The sequence below is a fragment of the Trichomycterus rosablanca genome, chromosome 25, assembly GCF_030014385.1.
Source record: "Trichomycterus rosablanca isolate fTriRos1 chromosome 25, fTriRos1.hap1, whole genome shotgun sequence".
Lineage (NCBI taxonomy): Eukaryota > Metazoa > Chordata > Actinopteri > Siluriformes > Trichomycteridae > Trichomycterus > Trichomycterus rosablanca.
The window spans coordinates 352501-372685 of NC_086012.1; the positions used below are offsets into that span (position 1 = coordinate 352501).

General features: G+C 44.7%; 2 protein-coding genes across 6 annotated transcripts; both read right to left on the reverse strand.

Annotated features, from left to right (window-relative positions):
- Window positions 1-564: 564 nt before the first annotated feature.
- Window positions 565-3085, reverse strand: her8.2 (hairy-related 8.2). Its single transcript, XM_062987870.1, has 4 exons — window positions 2469-3085; window positions 2299-2394; window positions 1597-1675; window positions 565-1257 (listed from the first exon to the last, which is right to left on the reverse strand). Exons 1-4 carry the CDS (start codon window positions 2523-2525, stop codon window positions 893-895), a joined length of 597 nt encoding a protein of 198 aa, XP_062843940.1. The 5' UTR covers window positions 2526-3085; the 3' UTR covers window positions 565-892.
- Window positions 3086-5455: 2370 nt separating this feature from the next.
- On the reverse strand, window positions 5456-18295 carry amotl1 (angiomotin like 1). 5 transcript variants are annotated; one of them, XM_062987889.1, is made up of 11 exons: window positions 18199-18295; window positions 12351-13606; window positions 12118-12262; window positions 11924-12016; window positions 10231-10376; window positions 9791-9940; window positions 9374-9552; window positions 8921-9034; window positions 7658-7809; window positions 7174-7539; window positions 5456-6507 (listed from the first exon to the last, which is right to left on the reverse strand). In XM_062987889.1, exons 1-11 carry the CDS (start codon window positions 18293-18295, stop codon window positions 6404-6406), a joined length of 2802 nt encoding a protein of 933 aa, XP_062843959.1. In that variant the 3' UTR covers window positions 5456-6403. The 5 variants fall into 5 exon arrangements, with proteins under 5 accessions (XP_062843959.1, XP_062843963.1, XP_062843961.1 ...); XM_062987893.1 differs by lacking the exon at window positions 18199-18295 and adding an exon at window positions 17055-17316 and having other exon boundaries at window positions 12351-13592; XM_062987891.1 differs by lacking the exon at window positions 18199-18295 and adding an exon at window positions 17055-17316.
- Between the last annotated feature and the right edge of the window lie 1890 nt (window positions 18296-20185).

The following is a 20185-nucleotide window of genomic DNA, read 5'->3' on the forward strand; positions in this document are numbered from 1 at the left end:
AGCATGATTCAGGCAGAGTTTTATTTTCTACCCCAGTATTTCATGATGAGTTGTTATAAACACCCGGATATTATAATCACTGTATTAAATATTAAACAGTAGATTCAGCCAATCAGGAGCGCGGGTGCCTGCTATAACCTAAAGGTTGCCAGATTTCTGAGCGTGGGTTGAATCTAAGAAGCTTCTCACTAAACTTTGTCGTACAAAACATGACAGCGTTTCTATTTGTGTGGCTGGGTGCTGATTGATCAGTTGACGTTCTGATTCATCCCAGAGCTGCTGAGTGGGGCTGAGCTCAGGGCTCTGTGCAGGACACTGGAGTTTCTTGGCCTTCCCTAAAGTGTTGCTGCACTGTTGGAAGCATGTCATGTCCTTTATATGATTGATTTATTACACCTGTAAGTGACTGTTGTGGCTGAAACATGTGAATTTAATAATTATAAGAGGCGTCCACATACTTTTGTCCATGTAGTGTAGTGTGTGATGAAATTAGTCAAAGAAAATACAGAAATAAAACGACAGTATTTATTTATTTCTGATTTATTTATTATTAATAAAGGGTTAATAAACATACATACAGAACAGAGGTCAGAGGTCACAGGCTCTACTATATTAGTCATCCAGCTCATTATAAATCAGCTCTGGATGTGAATTAATGAATTAAATAAATTACCGTGTTCATTCAATAAATAAATAAACACAGGAGGATTAACCGCCTTCTACAATGCAGGCTACAGGAAGTGTACTTCAGACAGGAAGTAACGAGGATCAGGAGGGAAGCGCTAATCAGGACCGCACGCTCACCGAGACGTATATCTATAAGATACATAGCAGAGGAGGGTCTACCGCACACGCTCTCGTACCGGGGGCTCACCGCGCCCTCACCGCGCCCTCACCACGGCCTCCACATCTCCAGAGCCGTCAGCCGAGGGCTCTCGGTGGTCGGCGGCCCACTCGGAAGGGCGGGGCTGTTCGACCGAGTGGGCTGGGCCACCCTGGCGGGCGAGGAAGGGCAGGACCCGGGAGCGAGGAACCTCTCCGGGTCTCCGGTGCAGCTACTGACGAGCGCTTCGGGCGGAGGGGACTCCGGGGGCCCCGGAGCAGATCTGGGAAGCGACCCGAGCAGGTGGTTGAGGAGCCGAGCGCCCAGCGTTTTATCCATCCAGTCGCAGGACAGCAGCAGGTTGTGGACCTCGTGCATGCACTGGATGTAGCCGGTGCTGAAGCGCTGCTGCGACTCCGCGTCCAGAACCGCTTCTGATGAGGGAAGAAAACGATCGTTATAGGGTACATCGTAAAATACCTCGTACAGCTGAGATCAAAGGGTTTCATACAGCTGTAAGGTAGATGCATTCATGGGAAAATGATGTTTATTGGAGGTTTTTCGTAAAATATAAACGTTTTGTTGGGTCATGAATATACACACAGCGCATCTAAGATCTGCTTCTTGCCCCTGATCAAGGCCCTCAACCCTCAGTCACTTTGGGAAAAAGCAAAAAAACATCTGCTAAATGCTGCAATTGTAAAAAATTAGAACCTAAAGACTATAAATATACAAATAGTGAAAACATGGCTGAAATGATTCCATTTCCTCACCGTTGGCTTTACTGCTCTGGATGTTCTGCAGATGTTTGACCGTCATCTCCAGAATATCAGCCTTCTCCAACTTGGACTGCTGCTCAAACACAACAGCACACACACGTCACCACCGGGTCAATCCAAGCTCTACAGATCTACAGCACATCTCATTCACCCTGAACATCCATCACCAGCTCAGGAAGCAACCTGAAGCCCCACCCAGCCTAAAACCAGACCCAGTTCTTCAGCAACGTCCCACCAGTGAGACATCGTGGTTTAGGATGAAATCTTAACACTGGAATACCAGGTGGAGGGTGGAACTGGACCAAGAACCAGGGTGTTAATGTGGAGCTATCTCTTCAGCAGGAGCAACAGCCATTTTTCTGAGAAGACCTCACAAGACTTTAAAGTATGTCTGTGGGAATTTGTGCATAAGGCTGGGCACTGATGTTGGTCAAGAAAGTCTCAGTCAATGTTCTGGTTCATTCCAAGGCTCTGTGCAGGACGCTGGAGCTTTTCTTCATGTCTTTATAGAGCTCGCTCATGCTGAAACAAGTAAGGCCCTTCCCTAAATTGTTGCTGCAAAATTGGGAGCACAATCCTTTGATATTCTCCTACATTAACATCAGTGTGATATCAAATCATAGCAGCACTCTCTGGAAACCAATCAGGTGAATTGTAAATGTAAGGAGTTTGGATGAAGGATGTTAATGGACTCACGTCCAGGTTGAAGACCCCGACCACGGTCTCTCGGAGCTGCTCCAGACAGACGTTGATCCTCTCTCGTCTCTTCCTCTCTATCAGAGGTTTCCTCAGCTGAGAAGATGAACCAAAGTTAGAACTCTAGAACCACCAGAACCACATCAGAAGTGTTTCAGTCTGGTTCCTACCTTCCTGTCCTCTCTGGAGCTGGCCGGTCTGTCCGGGGTCTGGTTCCAGGCCGTCATGTTCCTGTAGGTGTTGTGTTTGTTCTGGGTGAAACGTGCCGTGTGAGCGGTGCGGAGCCCCGAGCCGCCGGATTTATACAGCGCTGATTAGCATATAAATGGCGGCGTGAGTGAGGGGCAGGAACCTCCCACCATCAACGACCCATCACACACGGGCAGCAGTACAATGGAACTTCTTTCTCCTGCTTAATCTGTTCGTCCGTCTCCGTCTTTCTGCTCCAACTTTCCTTCTTTCTTTACTTCTGTCTCCTTTTACTTTCTTTACTCAGTAGCGCTTAGCTTATTCTTTGTTTTCTGTAATTATACACACTCTTATACTTCTCTTTAAATGTTTTCTTTCTTTACTGTATTTTTTCTTCACATCTCTCATTTTCTTTTGGTTTCTCTTTTTCCCTGTGTGGTGTCTGCCGTCCTCACCTTGTGTTTCCATTTTTAGACTCAGGTGCTCGATCCTTGTAGCAGCTTTGCTCACCATTTGCTGTTACCAGTGTGAACGCTGCTGGTTTCTTTTAACCAATAAACCAATCGTCATGAGTTCACAAATTTTCCACCAACAGCATTTGGGTTCATCATTAGCACCGCTATTTACAAAACTGCTTATTTAGGACTTTTACCGGCTCCCAAGTGGCACAGCAAGAAAACCAAAATGTCAGAAAGTCCAGCGGTCACACGTCTGATTTTCCATTATACCATAAGATGTTTGTGGTCAGGAACTGGGAGCTGACTGGCACAGCTTTCTGGGTGAAAGGAATGGCATTTCTGATCCTATAAATCATACAGTGCCAACCAATAAGCAATCTGTAGACGAGCTTGTGTATAGAACAGAATGGTTTAGCTTATATGAGGGATTATAAGTGATGAGGGTGGAGGAGTAATCGCTCAATCTCAGAGACACTTATAGGCAGGATTTAGCTCCATCTGATCTCCATCTTTCTGGACGCTGAAAGAAGCTTTAAGGGGAAGAAGATTTTGGTTGCGAGCTCAACCAAACACATTTTGTGCTGACGGCATTAAAAAGAAAACAAGCATGACCATCAAAGTTTACAGATTTGAATCTAATTCTGATTTGGGACACATCAGAGCTCTCAAAATAGAAAATGTAGCTTTAGGTGGTGGTGTGTGGTGTAAATCCGGAAGGCCGAGCGTCCTGTGGAGTTTGGAGCGTTCCCTGCTCCGAACACACCTGATCCAGCTCATGGTGAGTTGGCTCATCAGCTCACGAGCTCTCTCAGGTGTTCCGGGAGTAAGTAAGGCTTGAAACTCCTGCGTCTCTGAGAACCTCCAGGACTAACAGAAGTGGAGAGACCCTGGTGTACAGTCTGAGCCGGAGGAGCAGATGTCCATTCCTTTGCAGGACGCCTTGGAATCCATCTTGAGTCCAGCTGCCCGTGTTTGGCTTGAGCTGCGCGAGTGCCCGGCGCGTGGGAAACTCGCGCAGACAAAAGGGAGCGCTGATCCGGGGCTAATGAGCACAAAAGAGGGGGCGACCCCATGCCTGCGGGAGGAGCGTGGAGGGGGAGAAGGAAGTGGATGGCAGGTGTACAATGGAGAAAGTTGAGTTTGTGGCGCTGTGTTTGCATGTGGTAGTCATGGAAGAGGGTGTGTGTGTGTGTGTGTGTGTGTGTGTGTGTGTACGTGCAGACGTAGGTGCTGTGTTTATATCGTATTGTGCACCACCATCTGTCCCAAGTCTCCCCTTCATTCAGATTCAGAGCACAGGACCCACTGCGCCTCTTTTAATGACCCCCCCCCCGACCCTCTGATGTGAGCGAGGGGTTACATGGGGTGTTAGTGCGGGTGTTTGCAGAAGGTGGCTTTTCTGCGGCTCCTGTGTCAGCACACGGTGGACAGTTTACTAAACAGAACAAAGCTAGAGCAAACACAAGGCATGAGGGAACACGAGGGCACCCAGGGGCCCCAAATAACAAAATTTGTCTGAGGATGGGGGTGGGGGCAGCACGTACAGCTCTCAGGGGGCAGAAAACTCATGCCCACATGTTCTCTGAGGAAACACGTCGAATCGGCCACTTGTTGTTGGTTCTGTAACTGCTGGGATGAAATTCCCACAGACAAAGTTGAGAACTGAACCTGTAAACCTGGAGCAGTAAAGCACCAACAGTACAGGTTACAGCTCCATGCAGCCATAGTAATGGTCACTGTGTATACAGAGTTTGGTATGTTCTTCCGGTATCTGTGTGGTTTTCTGCAAGTACTCCATTTATCTCCCATAAACATGCATATGATAATAATAGTAATAATAATAATAATAATAAAATAATAATAATAATAAAACAATAAAAAAATTAATAAAAAATAATAATACAAATAAAAAAATTATAACAATAATTATGTTAATAACAATAAAATAACAATCAAAAAGAAAATTAAATATTTATAAAAAAAACAACAATAATAAAACAATAAAAATAAACAAGAAATAATTATAATAATATTATTAATAACAATAAAATAATAACAATAAAAAGAAAATTAAATAATTACAAAAGAAATAATAATAGAATAATAAAAATAAACAAGAAATAATTATGTTAATAACACTAAAATAATAAAAAGAAAAAAGAAAATTAAAATAATAATGAAATAAATAATAATAGTAATAATAACAACAAAATAAAAAAAAATAATCAAGAAATAATTAAAATAATGTTAATTACGATAAAATAATAAACATAAAAAACTAATAATAAAAAATTAATAATAGTAATTATAATAACAAAACAATAATAATAAAAATAACAATAAAAAGAATATTAAATATATAATAAAAGAAATAATAATCATAATAGTAATAATAATAGCAGCAGCCAGAAGGTGGCAGTATAACACATGTGAATACAGGAAGCGCTTGTGTTTTTAAAGATGAACACGTGTGTAGTAGGTGCTGAAGCATTAAGCCACTCTTATTATTTATTTATTATATTTATTTATTCATTTATTTAGAGAGACAGAAGCAGAAAAATCTACAGTAAAATCTTTACAGGGAAAAATGGCTTTTAAGCTCCTGGATCTGAATCCACGTTTAGCTTCACGCTCACTCCAGTACAGAGCTAACGACCCCCGCTGAGAGTGAGTTTGGTATCTGCAGGTCATCCAGTGATGAGTGAGGAAACCACAGTGGATACTAAAGCCCTTCAGACAGAGGTGAGTAACGGTGCTGACGGTGCAGCTCAGTGGTTTTCAGACTCTTTAGGGTCAGAGTGCTCGAGTAAATCATGTGTAGTTCTGATGCACCCACTGATGGATCCCAAAATGTTGTAGCACCCACCCTGAGAACCACTGCTGACATGTGTTAAAGCTTCCACCATGCAGGTAAACACGGGGGTGGAAACGTGGGAGCTTTTGAGTTGTTGGGGTGTAAATAAATCATAAACCAGTACAAACGCTCGATTGGAGGACTGGATTATTGGCACTTGCTCAGCTAGAATTAAATTCTAATGATTGAAAAGCTGGTGCGAGCTGCTCTCTCTCTCTCTCACCCTCTCTCTCTCGCTCTCTCACCCTCTCTCTCGCTCTCTCATCCTCTCTCTCTCACCCTCTCTCTCTCGCTCTCTCTCACCCTCTCTCTCTCTCACCCTCTCTCTTATCCTCTCTCTCTCTCTCACCCTCTCTCTTATCCTCTCTCTCTCTCACCCTCTCTCTTATCCTCTCTCTCTCTCTCTCTCACCCTCTCTCTCTCTCTCACCCTCTCTCTTATCCTCTCTCACCCTCTCTCTTATCCTCTCTCTCTCTCTCTCTCATCCTCTCTCTCTCTCTCTCTCACCCTCTCTCTCTCGCTCTCTCTCTCTCACCCTCTCTCTCTCACCCTCTCCAGTGTTGTAACTGTATTGAGTCTGTAGCTGTTTGCTGATTGTTTCCTATCAGATCAGAATCTCCACCAGGTCCGAGTCCGGTGGTCTGATCCTCTGTCCCGGTGCAGGCAGGGTTCGACTCTCGGGGGTCCTCGTCTGAGTGGGGGGAGATTCTACACCACACAGAGGCAGGAAACACGGAGATTAGTGAGGCAGAAGAAGGAAAACAGCACGTTTGCTTATGTCCTGCGTTTCTCCTTCAGATTTGGTATTAATGCCCAGCTCAGGTGTTTCCAGCTCAGGTAGAAGTTGATACCTGGTGGGTGCACTGATGCCCAGTGTGACTTTTTATCCCCCTCAATGATTATTATTAATACAAGGGCCAGTCCACTGAATCTGTGACATTATATGTACAAATGTAGATGAAAATAAACTTTAAAATGCATTTTTTAATTGAGCAAATTGTCCTGCACACAAATTTAGGATATGTAATCTAAAATGATAATAAAAACTCCCTATAACATTGAAAAAATAGTATTTGTTTATGCCCCCACTCTCTAACACGACTAATGAGTAAAATCAGTCAGAAATGCTTTTTTTCTTGCAGTGTTTGGTGACTCCAGATCACATCCATGTTTTTAATCTTTATTTTCCATCAGAAATGTAGAATAATGTGGTTAAAAGTCCATGTTTTAGTAACTCACATATTCACACACACTCTTGTGAACTTGTTTTCTTCCATACCTTTTTAATTTGTATTTATTTTGTATCCATAATTGGTTCTGACACCTGAGATCGGACCATCCGAGACGCGTTTTTTCATGAATCGTGGCCTTTACCTGTTTTCGACGTCTTCCCCCGGCCCGTAGGGGGCGTGGTCCTGGCGTCGGGACCCCTGCCCGTCTGGGTGCCGCTGTCTCTGCTGGCGGATTTAGAATGGAGGGAGAGCAGAGGTGTTGAGGGGAGGGAGGAGGAGGCGGTGCGGGGCAGCGGAGGGAGAGAGTGCAGGTGAGTCGAGGGGAGGGGAAGGGTAGCCGAGGAGGAGGGGAGGAGCGAGGAGGAGAAGGAGGTGCTCGTCACGGAGGGGTGAGGAAGGGTGGAGACGGAGGGAGGATGGAGAGACGGGGGGAGGGAGGACAGGAAGGCCGAGTAGGAGGGCGGGGAGGGTGGGGGGCGCTCGGCGCTGTCTTTTTCCATCAGCGCACCTGAAAGACACAGTGACATCACAGCTACTAGACCTGGACTTATACGGCTGGTCGGGCCCCTGAGCAAGGCCCTTAACTTTCACTGCGCCTGCAAAACGCTGTGTTTGTGGAAACGTACCTTCAGTCTGCGAGGCTTGGCGGGAATGAAGAGCAGCGATAGACGGGACGGAGCGGGCGGGGCGCAGAGGGGTGGAGTCTCGGCGTGAGCGCTGCTGCAGCACTTTGATCATGGCGATTTTCTCCAGTAGCTGAGCGTGCAGATCCTTCATCCTTCACACACACACACACACACACACACACACACACACACACACACACACACATATACATTTTTATCAACTGCTTTATCCTGGTCAGGGTCGTAGTGGGGCTGGTATCCCGTACAGGGTGCCAAGCCATCGCAGGGCTGTCTGTGTGGACACTAGGTCGGCCAATGGCACCACCGAGATTCCAGATGTGCTGCTCCAGTCTAGACCGAGAGCAGTCTGTCCCAGTTGGGTCACCTGGCTGTGTTGGGTTTCAAACCGCTAGGACCGGCACTGTCCGATCCTGATTTGGACAAAGGGGCAGACTTGAGGGCTCACGATCATAGAGATTAGTGGTACTCAGGGGTGTTGGTTTGCTGTCATCCTGGCTCTTATATACGACCACTCAGGATTGTTGATGGTGGAGGAAGTACGCGCCGATGTCCTGACAGATCCCTCATGGTTGCGGTTTCAGTGACTTCTTAATGTTAATGGTTTTATCATATTAGATTAAAACTATACCCACATCATTCCATAGAAAAGAACACGCTGTAGATAAACGTTAACCAGCACAAACTAGATCCCACAGCAAGCCGACTTCGATGGCGGCCTTGGTAGGCTCAAAAACCCAGACCTACATATTCAAGCTTTAACTTTCGGAGCGTCTCTGCTAACACCTCAAGGTTAGAGCTCATAAACAATCTCGCAATCTGTCCAACCTTCAGACGCCTCCATGATAAGTAAAGCACGTTCTCGTGATAAACACCCATTACCGTAGCAACCCCCTCATCCACACATCCTATACAGCCTTCAGACGGGTTGTCGCTTCGTTTCTATATATACTGTATATATGTATATATATGTGTGTGTGTGTATCTATAGATTTTTAAAAAAAAGTTGTAAAATGGGTGCTCAAGTGGTGCAGCGGTCTGTTAACCTCACGCACCCGGGTTCTAATCTCGGAGGTGCTATCGTACATTTGAAAAGAGCTCCTGTTCTCGGGAGTGTAGGATGATGGGAAATGCGTCTGTGTGGAGAGAGAGAGAGAGAGCCACAGTGTGTGAAATATCAGAGTGATTAGAATTGTGTGTGTGTGTGTGTGTGTGTGTGTGTGTGTGTGTGTGTGTGCGTGGTACCTGATCTCGATGTCCTGGCAGCGGCGGTTGTGTGTTTTCTCGTCTCCGTCGTGCTGCCACAGGCAGGCATCGCTGTAGCTGCCACTGCGTGAATGCTGGATAATGGTGGTGTCCCTGAACACACACGTGTCGCAGAATAAAGTCCTTATAATTAAATGAGCCTGTACGCCCTCTTGTGAGGCTTCATGTTACATCTTGTAAACCACAGTGGGACCAGATTGTGCGGAACAGAGTTAGCAGAAAGAGTTAGATGCGTTGTGTTGACCTGCGCTAGCACACCAGCACTGAGATCTTCAGACTGAACCTCAGCAGTGCTCTCGACCTGGCCACAACTAGTCCAGCTCTGGTATGTCTGTGGAACCTATAAAACGACTTAAGTGTGTGTGTGTGTGTGTGTGTGTGTGTGTGTGTGTGTGTGTGTGTGTGTGTGTGTGTGTGTGTGTGTGTGTGTACCTCTGTGCAGCGGCTGTAGCTGCGGCCTCCATGGTGAACTGTCTCATAGCGCTCTCTTCTAAGTACTTCTGTTCCCAGCGCATTCTGTCCGCCTCCAATCCCAGAATCCTCTCCTCCCTCTCTCTCAGCAGGTCCAGCAGGGCAGGAGCGCTGGATTCACACACCCCTACACCTGCCCTCTACACACACACACACACACACACACACACACACACACACACACACACGTACACATATACACAGTGGTGAGGTATGTCTGTGTGTGGTACAGTTTTATGTGAAGCTCCAGCCCTGGCAGAGGAGAGAGGAGAAGATGTGGCTGGCCACTGTGTGTGGAAGGGAGTGCGTGATAGTATGCGGATCTGTAACACAGTGTGTGTGTGTGTGTGTGTGTGTGTGTGTGTGTGTGTGTGTTACCTGTTGGGATCTGAGTGTCTCCAGCTCTCTCTCTAGTCGTGTCCTCAGGCGTTTCTCGAGCTGCTCTCGTTTCTCACAGGCGGCTTGGAGCTGCGCCAGAGCCTGCTGCAACCTCTCCACCCGCTCCACATACACATTCTTCCTTCCCAACTACACACACACACACACACACACACACACAGGTATAAAGCTCAGTCCTGGCTTTCAAGCTGTCTGGACCCCTGAGTCCAACCCAGACCTCTCAGCTTTTGAAGAAACGATCTAGTTGTTTTAACATCGTGTTATCGTTCAGGTGGTCGAGGCATTCCCGATGCTGTCGGCGCTCTCAGAATCCTCCATCCAGGATAAAAACGCTGTGTGTATGTGAAACATTCTTGAAAAACACTGGAACGTCAGCGTGCCGAGCCTCCGATATAAAGAACAAACCTCTCCAGACTCACCTCCTCCTCCAGCCTGACCACTTTGCTCTGTGCATTATTCAGAGCCTGCTCCAAAATCTCGATGTGGCGTCTCTGATCCTGGTTGGCCGAACGTAGAGACTCGGCTTCCGTCTCCAGCCTCTCGATCTCCTTCAGACTCTCCCTACCTGAGGAGAAGAGAAACGAGCGGTGTTTCGAATTAGATTTAGATTTGAACCTCAGCAGTGCTTATCTGTATGCTGGGCATCTACACAGACTAGTTTGGCTATGTCTGAGGGAGGGGATGGTCAAAGCCTTGCAACGAAGTGGCGCCCTGTACAAGGTATTCCTGCCATTCCTGCTATCGGATGAGATTTTTTAGAAGACTTAGAAGAAAGACAGCTGGAGCAGGTCTCTAATGTAAGAAGGTGCAGATCCATTTAAGAATATTTAAGGACAGAGAGCAAGTGGAGAAACGCCAAATCCAGGGTGATATGGTCTCTCTTTTTTTGCACCTAACACTCATGTAGAATGTGTTACAGCAGTCTAAGCAACATAAAATGAAAGCATGTAGAACCTTCCACAATCCTTGGGCTGACAGAAATCATTTCATTTTGGCAGCTGGTCTCAGAACTGTTATAAATTCTCAGAAGTGTAGGTTTTGTAGGTGACTTTATTGAACAGTTACACTAAAATTAAATTAATTGCAGGAGTTTCTGTTGCTTTATTGGTTAAAAAAAATATCCAAATGTGAAGTGCTTCTGTTTTCTGTTTTCTGAGCGTCATCCTGAAGGGAAAATGATAACAGCATTAAAAAGAAAAGAGGGAGAAACAACAGAGGTGCACTGGAGTGTAGGAGATAGTGGGCAGGAAATGTCCAAATGTTTGGCTTATGTGGGTCTGGTCCACAGAGACGGTGAACTCCTTTTCCTGGCAGTAGCCAAACATTTTCGTGGTTACCACACCAAACAAACTGCACATGGCTACAGTCTGGGGTTTTCAGAATTGTCTGCGTTCCTGTAGCTCCATAGGTAGGAATCATTTTGGGCAGATAATTTTGGGCAATTTCTAATTAATCCAATAATAACTACAGATTATAGAAGTTGCAGCCACTAAACCACTAATATAATGAGCTTTGGTAATAACCTCAGATAGTGTTTTACGTATGCAACAGGTTTACCTGTTGTGGAGATTCAGGGGGGGGGGTCAAGAGTTACAGAATCATGCCCATTCATGACTGAGGTTGGCACATGTTCTGTCTCTATGAAACTGTGTTAATCCTGTCTCAGTTCGGTATGGTTTTTCACTGGCGCTGATGCTGGTGCTCTTTATCCTCACATGGAACCCAGCTGGCTTGACGGCCCTTTCTGGAACGGGCCCCTACGTCTGGATCTACACATTTTCAATTCATGCAAATGCAGGGCCCATCCCCAAACGACATGCTTTACAAACTGCTAGCAAATAAATAAACATCTGATGCGTATCTGATGGGTTCTTGGTGGACTAGCTACCTCTGAAAGCTCGGGGTGGACTGGACAATGTGGGGTCAATGTGCACTCACTCTCGGTTACGTTTACATTTTCAGCATTCAGCGGACGCTTTTATCCGAAGTGACTTACAGTACACAGTCTAAGCAATTGAGGGTTAAGGGCCTTGCTCAAGGGCCCAATAGTTGCAACCTGGCAGAGCTGGGACTTGAACCGGCAACCTTCTGATTACTAGTCCAGTATCTTACCCACTAGGCTACCACTGCTCTGGTAACCGTGGCTGTCCTCTTGACCTTCTGCGTTCTGATTGGCCAGTTGTCGGTTGGCTGTTTCCAAGCGTTCTGGAGTTAGAAACAGTAATTCAGTAACTAGTTAAGATGTGTAGTAAGTAAGGCATGTACGTCTAGACCTACCACAAGGAGCTTTAGAGGTTACGTCTCACCTCTCAGGTCTCGGTTAAAGTCGTGCAGGCGTCTGATCTCCCCCTCCAGTTTCATCTTCATGGTTTTGTCCAGAGTCTCACGCTTGGATGAACTTTTCACCAAACTCTCATAGGTATCTGAGAGATGCTGCACCTCAGCTTCCAACTACACACACACACACACACGTAAGGTTTTGCTTGTGAAATGGCTAAAAGCTGGTGCGAGCGTGGTTTAAAACCCTGGGGCATCTTACCCGTTGCAGTCGGCCGGTTTTCTCGGCCTGCATGAGCAGCTCCTGTCTGAGTCTCTGGTTCTCCTCACTGAGGTAAGACACCATGTGCTGAGCGCGGCTCATCATCGAAAATGCCTCGGCGGGTACGATCTGTCCCTGTGGGGGCAAACGGGCGCCAGATCCGGCCTGCCTCAAGCCAGGCACCTGGGGTGGCATCGGACCGGAGACTGAAAACTGGCCTGGAGAGGCTTCGATCGAGAGCGGGGTTTGTTCTATAGATATCGGACTAGGACTGGACGGGTATGATGTCAGTATTTTGTCTTTGAAAGGGTACTCGGGAGGGGGACCCCGAGATTCTTTGTTGGAGGGTTCGAATGGTGGTGCTGGGGGGGGTGTGGGTTTGGATGGTGCCGAAGTGCTCGCCATGTGTTCTGCCCCATTAGGAGATGTTTCTCTGGGCTGCTTGGCTCCGTTTCGCTCCAGACTGAGCTGCATAATGTGCTCGCTGAGAGAGCGAACGTGACCCTGCTTGAGTTCTGACAGCCCTTCATCATCCACACCTGTAAAACCCTGCTGGACCCATGAGCAACCCTCAGAACGAGTAAGTGATGGGGCAGATGAGAAAGAGGAGGGGCATGAGCTAGTGCTGGTTAAGGTGGATGAGGAAACTAACACCCCCTGCTGCTGGTTTGTCTTTAGATTGACCTGAGGTGGACGGTTCTGGTTTGGATTTGGATAGCTGGGATTCTGGTCTGTGTGAGTTTGCAGATTGGCTTGTGTGTGACCCATTCCTGCATTCTGCAGACTCGGAAATGTGTGCCCCATGCCTGGGTTTGGATCTTGCAGGGCATCACTAGAGTTCTGTCCACCTGTGAGAGCACGTGTTGCGTTCTGAAGTTCATTTGGACCCTGCTGGGCTTTGTAAAGCTGAGACTGGCTCTTCACCGTTTCGTACGGGGGTAGCTCCAGGACTCCGTGCCCGGGAATGGCGTGGGGTATCTGGAGGCTCCCCGTTGACGTTGCCTCTTCTTTGGTGATCTTTTCCATGGAACTGCTGTCCACCTGGTGCTCCTGACCCTGCGGTTCCTGCCGGGGCTGCGTCCCTAGGAGCAGGGTCTCTGTGGAGGCGGGGTTGCTAGAGGAGGTCATTCCGTTGTTCTCGGGTCCGAGTCCATTTCCGTAGCACAGATCTTCCTGCGTCGGATGTTGCAGAACGGGGGCGGCCAGGGTGGTGTTGTTTTGCATTATAAAGCTTGAGAACACCTGTGCGGCATCACCTGGAAAAGACAGGAAAGCAGCTAGCTAATAATAATAATTAAAACAATAATATTAATAATAATAGAAGGCAGGCTGATTTGTGGATTGGACTAGATGCAGTGGATCTGTTTCACCCTGAAACACTCACTGCTACTTGAAGACGCAAAGAACTAGCAACCATGTGTACAGTATAAACCCAGAGACCTATCATTACCACCATTACATTCCGGTTGCTATTTCAGGATTTGAATTATAAGCCTATGGCTGTCCCTCTCTAAAAAAAAAAGATGCCAGGGGTGTGAAATAAGGTCAGTGAGGGAAGGAAACAAATACGGCTAACGTCTCAGGTTCAAACACAAGTCCTTACATGCTACTGTAACTCCATTATACCACATTATACTCTAAACAACATCACATGCACTCCACACACTGCAGAACACTGTTATAGACGCTTTCCTAACGACATCTCTAGGGTTATGATGCACGGCTTTGTCTTTGAGTTGAAGGCTGCATTCTGGAGACATGATACCCTTATATTAAAATACATAAACAGCGAGAGAGAATCTTGTTGACTGGAAGCAATGATTATCTGGAAGCACAGGTCTTCAGAACCCATGTTACTGTGCGGCACCTTTTATAGCAGCAGTGCCACAGTGCCGCCATAAATGACTTATTATAACGTTATTAAAATGTCATATTGCCTGGCCATCGATAAAACTAGATTTACACGCTAGCTCAGTTATCCTTGGTACTCCAATACAACCAAAATAAAAACCACTAAACATTGTTTTGACTATACTTGGACTTTGATTTCTGGCTTATCGATACATGATTATTTTAAGCTCAGTGGACACCCTAGAGCTCCATGTGCACTTCACTGGGAGGGTCTGGCCTTTTTATATCCGCTGATGTTTAATGTTGTGATTGCTAATACAAACAATTCCAGTGGGAAACACAGAGCAGGTCTGGTCTGGTCTGCTCTTTAGCCAAAAAAAGAAAGCAACTCCTCTCGGGTAGGCCACTGCTTTCTTCACTTGAGATTGTGCGCTCAGAGACAGAAATGGAAGTGGATTAAAGTTTTCCATGTTGCTTCAGTCCTCTAAAATGCCATTAAAGCAAAACACACACACACACACACACACACACACACACAATAACATAACAATAACACTCTCTCACTCCTGGGGGGCAATAACTGGAAACCAATCCACCTCTTACAGGCTTTTAAAAGGTGGAGGGAAGAAAAGAGTGCATGAAAGAGCATGAAATCAACCCACACAGAGCCAGCAAAGAAAAGTTCCTCTGAAGCAGACGCAGGAATTTACTTTAAAAGAAAATAAAGAAAAGGCTTCCGTGTAGGTGTAGGTGTGGGCACGGCATTATAAAGCTAAATTAAACATAGACATCCAACACGTAGGTGTGATTGCACGTGTGTGTGTGTGTGTGTGTGTGTGTGTGTGTGTGTGTGTGTGTGTGTGTGTGTGTGTGTGTGTGGCTTTGCTTGGCCTGCAAAACATCCCACTGCACTGCTGACTCCAATTCATCTGACCAGAATAGAAAGGCAGCAAATGGATTCCAGAAATACTCGGCATTATATTACAAATAACTTTATAAATAACACGACATATGATAAGCACAAAGCTTATACCATTCAGATCATCAAACCACGTACTTTTCATTTTAGACCAAGATCCAGGCAGACAAAAATGTACCTTCATCCTCATCAAATTCTTTCATTTATAAAAGGAGAAAGCTGTTTATCCTACCTGACCCCTTAGGTACTCAGTTACTCAGTTAACCAAATTCAGGTGGGAACTGGGAAACGGTTTTGCAATATTGCAAATGTTAGATTGCAGACGTTACTGCCCGGGGTGGCACAAACAGTTATTAGGTTTAGGGAGCAATTACTTCTTCATTTGGCTGATATGGGATTTGAATAAATCTTCATCTTCATTCAAATGAATGATCACTGTGGTGTCTTTATCTTACATTAAAATTAGCTGAACTATCTAACACATTTTTTGAAAGCTTTTGAATATTACTGTCATTATTAGCTATAATGGATCAGGCTCCATCCTAAATCACACACAGTAGTCATTATAATAAACGGGTATAATTAAACTCCTGTCTGAATCATATAATGTGTGGGAATCACAGTTAAGCACTGCTCTGTGTGGATTTCCATGGTCATTATTTTTTTCTTTATTATTACTTGTACTAACGACATTCTGGACAAGGTGCTAATCCATCAGGGGCTGCATAAAGTCTCAGAACAGTCAAAACGCCCATGCGATCTCATGTCCATGTTAAAAAGCACCTACGATGGGCTTGCAGGCAGCAGAACTGGCACATCGCAGTAATGGAAGAAGGTCGACTGGTCTGAGAATGCTGGTTTCTCCAGGATTATGTTGGCTCACCTTCACTTGATGGTAGGGCTGGGCGGTATGACGGTAAATTCGATTCGAAATAAATAAACATAAACAGATGGAGGATGAAGAGAGGGAGGCCAAATATGCACCGGAGGAACCTGCCAAACCACGGCTGTTACGAGCAACGACAATACGAACGCAGTAACAATCCACATACACAAGGACACGATTCCTCTATAGACAGTCAAGAAAGAAGCTTTAAGAGCGACAATTAAAACTCTCGATTCCAGGTTTGTCTTAATTTATGTTAGTCGCTATTCCAACGTTGTAAGCGAACTGATAATAAATAAGCGATATTTAACGTCATCCACTTTTCAAACTTGGTTTTATTTGTTAAAGAGAGAGCTAAGGGTGATTGTACAATACTTACATATTAAATAATCAATAAAAATTGTATTTATTGCGACTGTTTTGCGTGTACTGATTCCATCATACAAATATTGTGTCATTTTGAGGGGCCGAGCAAAGCTTATAGCGCTCAAAACCTTCATTATACATATATACATGGTGAAATTATAACTTTTTATATTCTATATTCTGTACTTATGACAGTAGAACAATGCACAGATATACAAAAAGTCCCAGTCAAACAAACAAACAAACAAAAAACTAAATACCGTGATATACCGAGAAACCGTCAGAATCTTAAAAAATACCGTGATTATTTGGTCATACCGCCCAGCCCTCAGGATGTCTAGTGAAGTCCAGGTTTAAAACTTATCTTTAAAGGTTAAAATCATTCATTTATGGATAGTTAAATATTAAAAGTACTTTATATAAACATATATTATTAAAGATAGATGCAGCTATAGCAGCAATAATGCAGCCAACATAAAAACCGTTAAACTTGTTACGTCACACTGGCTCGCGCTTTAGTCAGAATGTCAGTAGCGGTTATAGAAACCGTTAGCCGGCGGCTACATTTACCTCAGGTAAAATTCACTTTTATTAGTGATTTGTTTACTATTTTATTAGATTTTTGCGATTTAAAGGAGCAACTAAGTGAATAAACATGCCAGTAAAGATAGTTTTGTCATACCCGGAGTAACTCTTCACACAGATGTCGCGCTCCCCTCAGGAGTAAACTGATCCAGCATATTCTGTTCCACCATGGAGCTCAACAGGCTCTCACCGCCCTCACTAATCCCGCTGAGCACTGTCCCACACTTTTCTGACCCACAACAACAATCGCGATTATTCATTCACGCTATTAGAGGAAGATCCGAGATTCCAAAAGTGTCAAAAACGATCAAAAGCTCCTCACAGCGTTATACTAAAGTTTACCTCAACTTTTCACTTCACACCCGCTTTCGTGCTAAACCACACCCATGTTCATCCGCCGTGCTGTGATTGGTCAGCAGGCTTTCTCAGACCTGTACTGACCAGCAGTGAGGAGCAAAGTGAGTCATTTTACTGAATCGATTCTCTAAAACGCTGTTTTGTATTACGCTTGGCAAGAGTCGATTCATTTGATTCACAGGTCAAATCAGGGTCTGCTGCCTAATCTAAGAAGTGAGTTTTGTTTAGGTCTGGTAAACCTCACTGCCTTCTGTCTTGTATTTTAAAAAAAGTATTTTATTAATAATAGTGGGTAGCACTGTCGCCTCACAGCAAGAAGGTCCTGGGTTCGATTCCCAGGCGGGCGGTCCGTGTCCTTTCTGTGTGGGTGCATGTTCTCCCCGTGTCTGTTTGGGTTTCCTCCAGAAGCTCTGGTTTCCTCCCACAGTCCAAAAACATGCAAGTGACGTGAACTGGAGACACAAAATTGTCCATGACTGTCTTTGATATTAAATTTGTGAACTGATGAATCTACCATTTCTGTCATGAATGGAACCAAAGTGTCAAACATGACGTTAAAATCCTAATAAATAAATAAATCAGGGTCTATTTCCTAATCTAAACAGTGAGCTTTGTATAGGTCTAGCAAATTTCACTGCTTTCTATCCTGGGTATAATTTAATAACACACACATACACACACACACACACATGCACCAACACACAAACGTAGGGGCAATTAAGGGCAGACAGTCCACCTTTGGAAGGTGGGAAGAACATAAGTACATTAAAGAAATCCCATGTGGAGATGGGAAGAACATGTAAAACCTCTCACAGACAGTGCATGGAAGTAGGGAGCAAAGATCCATGCTGCTCTAGCAGGCGTGTGTGTGTGTGTGTTCCTACCATACAGCATGTCATGGGAATGCTGGTCCTGGTGGATTCCAATGTGATCGAGCCACTGAGCAACATCATCAGGGATCCAGTAATCACCAGGTTCCATGTCCCCTTCCCTTCCTAAATTACAATCATACAGATTCACTGAGTCAGGAACACATAAACTCATCATTTTTATAACACAAAGCTACAGGAAACTCTTCCTTGAGTCTTTCCTTGACCCAGATTGGTGGTCTGTTGCTTAAAACCTTTAAATGGATCAAAAATATCTCCAGCTGCTCTTTGAAGCAGTTGAAGATAAATAATGTTTTTTTTTAAGTACGGAAACATGCTATTTTTAATCAAGTGGTTTGTTTTTAAATCATATTTTTTGTATGGAGAAATAGAAAACACAGACATACATGACACACGGATATGAAGGAACCCGCGAAGAAGTTCCAAGTGGTCGTACCTGGATCATTACTCAGATCTAAAGTGATGTAAATTAAAAGTTATAGTGTGTGTTAATGAAACACACACAGAAATCAAGGTGTGTCTGTATCTGTCTCAATAACTGAGCTGAAAGTGGATGAATCAGATCATAGCATGTCTGAACTCTTCATCTAGCTCAGCTTTTCATCTTTATCTTCTTCTTACGTCTCGTTTGAAGCTTTAATCTGATCGCTAACATCAGCTTCTCTGAGCTCTCATGTAGACAGATAAAGGACTCACCTGCTCTGATGAAGACGCGTGAAAAGATTGAGGAGTTGTAAAAAGTTGGTAAAGTTTATAAAGTCTTGAGCAGAAAATGAGTGCAGCTCAGGCTACAGATCCACGCTACAGTGTGTGTGTGTGTGTGTGTGTGTGTGTGTGTGTGTGTGTGTGTGTAAAATATGCTGCCTCTGTCCCAACATGCCAAGTTCAGCATGTACACACTTTTAGGTTCTCTCTCTTTTCCCTTTGACTCTCTGCCCAGACATGCTTGGATCTAAAGCGTACAATCTAAAGCCCTTGGTATGAGAACGCTGAGGAAGAGAAAGAGATCTAAGGGTAAAACAAATGACGTGTATTTTTATCAGTGAAGGGAATCACGGCTGCTAAAATCCAGTTTTTATATTACAGGCTGGATTTTTAAATAAACATACGTACATTCTGATAAATGGGGCCTGAGGGGATGATATTTCGGAGATATTTTTATGCCCCGGGGGGTGAAGTTAGTCCCGTGCCAAATTCCTTTGTGCTTGATGATCCTTGAAGCACGATGCCTCTTCACACTCTGGAGGGAACTGGTGTATATGGGTCAAAGACAAATATATGCAGTTTTGTTTTAAGTCAAGTCAGGTTTATTTATAAAGCGCCTTTAAAGACCTCAAGTGTCACCCAAGGTGCTGTACGGTAAAATATCAGAACAATAATAAAGCAAATCAATGACATCAAATACAGTAAAAGACATACAGCAAAAGAAAAATCTATGTAAATAAAACAGTTGGCACAGAAAAAGCCATGCATGAACCCAAAAGCCTGTGAAAATAAATAGGTCTTCAAGCTGGATTTAAAATGATCAGTTGTAGTGGACGCCTTAATAAAAAGTGGCGAGCTGCTCCATAGTTTCAGGGCAGCCACAGAGAAAGCCCGGTCACCTTTGGACCTCATCCGAGTGTGTGGGACAGTTAAAAGCTACTGGTCAGAAGATCTTAAAATGACACAAAAGTATTCAGATCATTTGCTGTGGAACTCCAAATTGCGAACTGGTGCATTCTGGAACTCGATGAGCTGCATTTGTCTTGTTGGCACATCGTAAACAATCTCTTACAGGAATTTACGAGGCTTTATAAGGTTTAAAAAGAGTTTCATCATTAGAGTAGAACAAACCCACAGCTGATCTGAACACACGATAGTTCTCCAGTTATCTTCAGTCCAATGACGTGCTTTGTCATTTGCAGTTACATTTACATTTTACGCTCTTATCCAGAGCATATAAGAGCGTCAGTAAGTAAGAGCATGTCAGCTTAAGTGC

What these genes read in the sequence shown, in the direction of transcription:
- her8.2 (XM_062987870.1), bottom strand. Translation starts at nt 2,525, where the DNA reads ATGACGGCCTGGAACCAGACCCCGGACAGACCGGCCAGCTCCAGAGAG. An exon ending in TCGGGGTCTTCAACCTGGAC is followed by an intron (nt 1,676 to 2,298) that starts GTGAGTCCATTA and finishes GTGTTTGAGCAG; the next exon opens with CAGTCCAAGTTGGAGAAGGC. An exon ending in CCAGAGCAGTAAAGCCAACG is followed by an intron (nt 1,258 to 1,596) that starts GTGAGGAAATGG and finishes TTCCCTCATCAG; the next exon opens with AAGCGGTTCTGGACGCGGAG.
- amotl1 (XM_062987889.1), bottom strand. Translation starts at nt 18,295, where the DNA reads ATGGAACCTGGTGATTACTGGATCCCTGATGATGTTGCTCAGTGGCTC. An exon ending in TTCCCATGACATGCTGTATG is followed by an intron (nt 13,607 to 18,198) that starts GTAGGAACACAC and finishes TGTCTTTTCCAG; the next exon opens with GTGATGCCGCACAGGTGTTC. An exon ending in CTTTAACCGAGACCTGAGAG is followed by an intron (nt 12,017 to 12,117) that starts GTGAGACGTAAC and finishes TTCTAACTCCAG; the next exon opens with AACGCTTGGAAACAGCCAAC.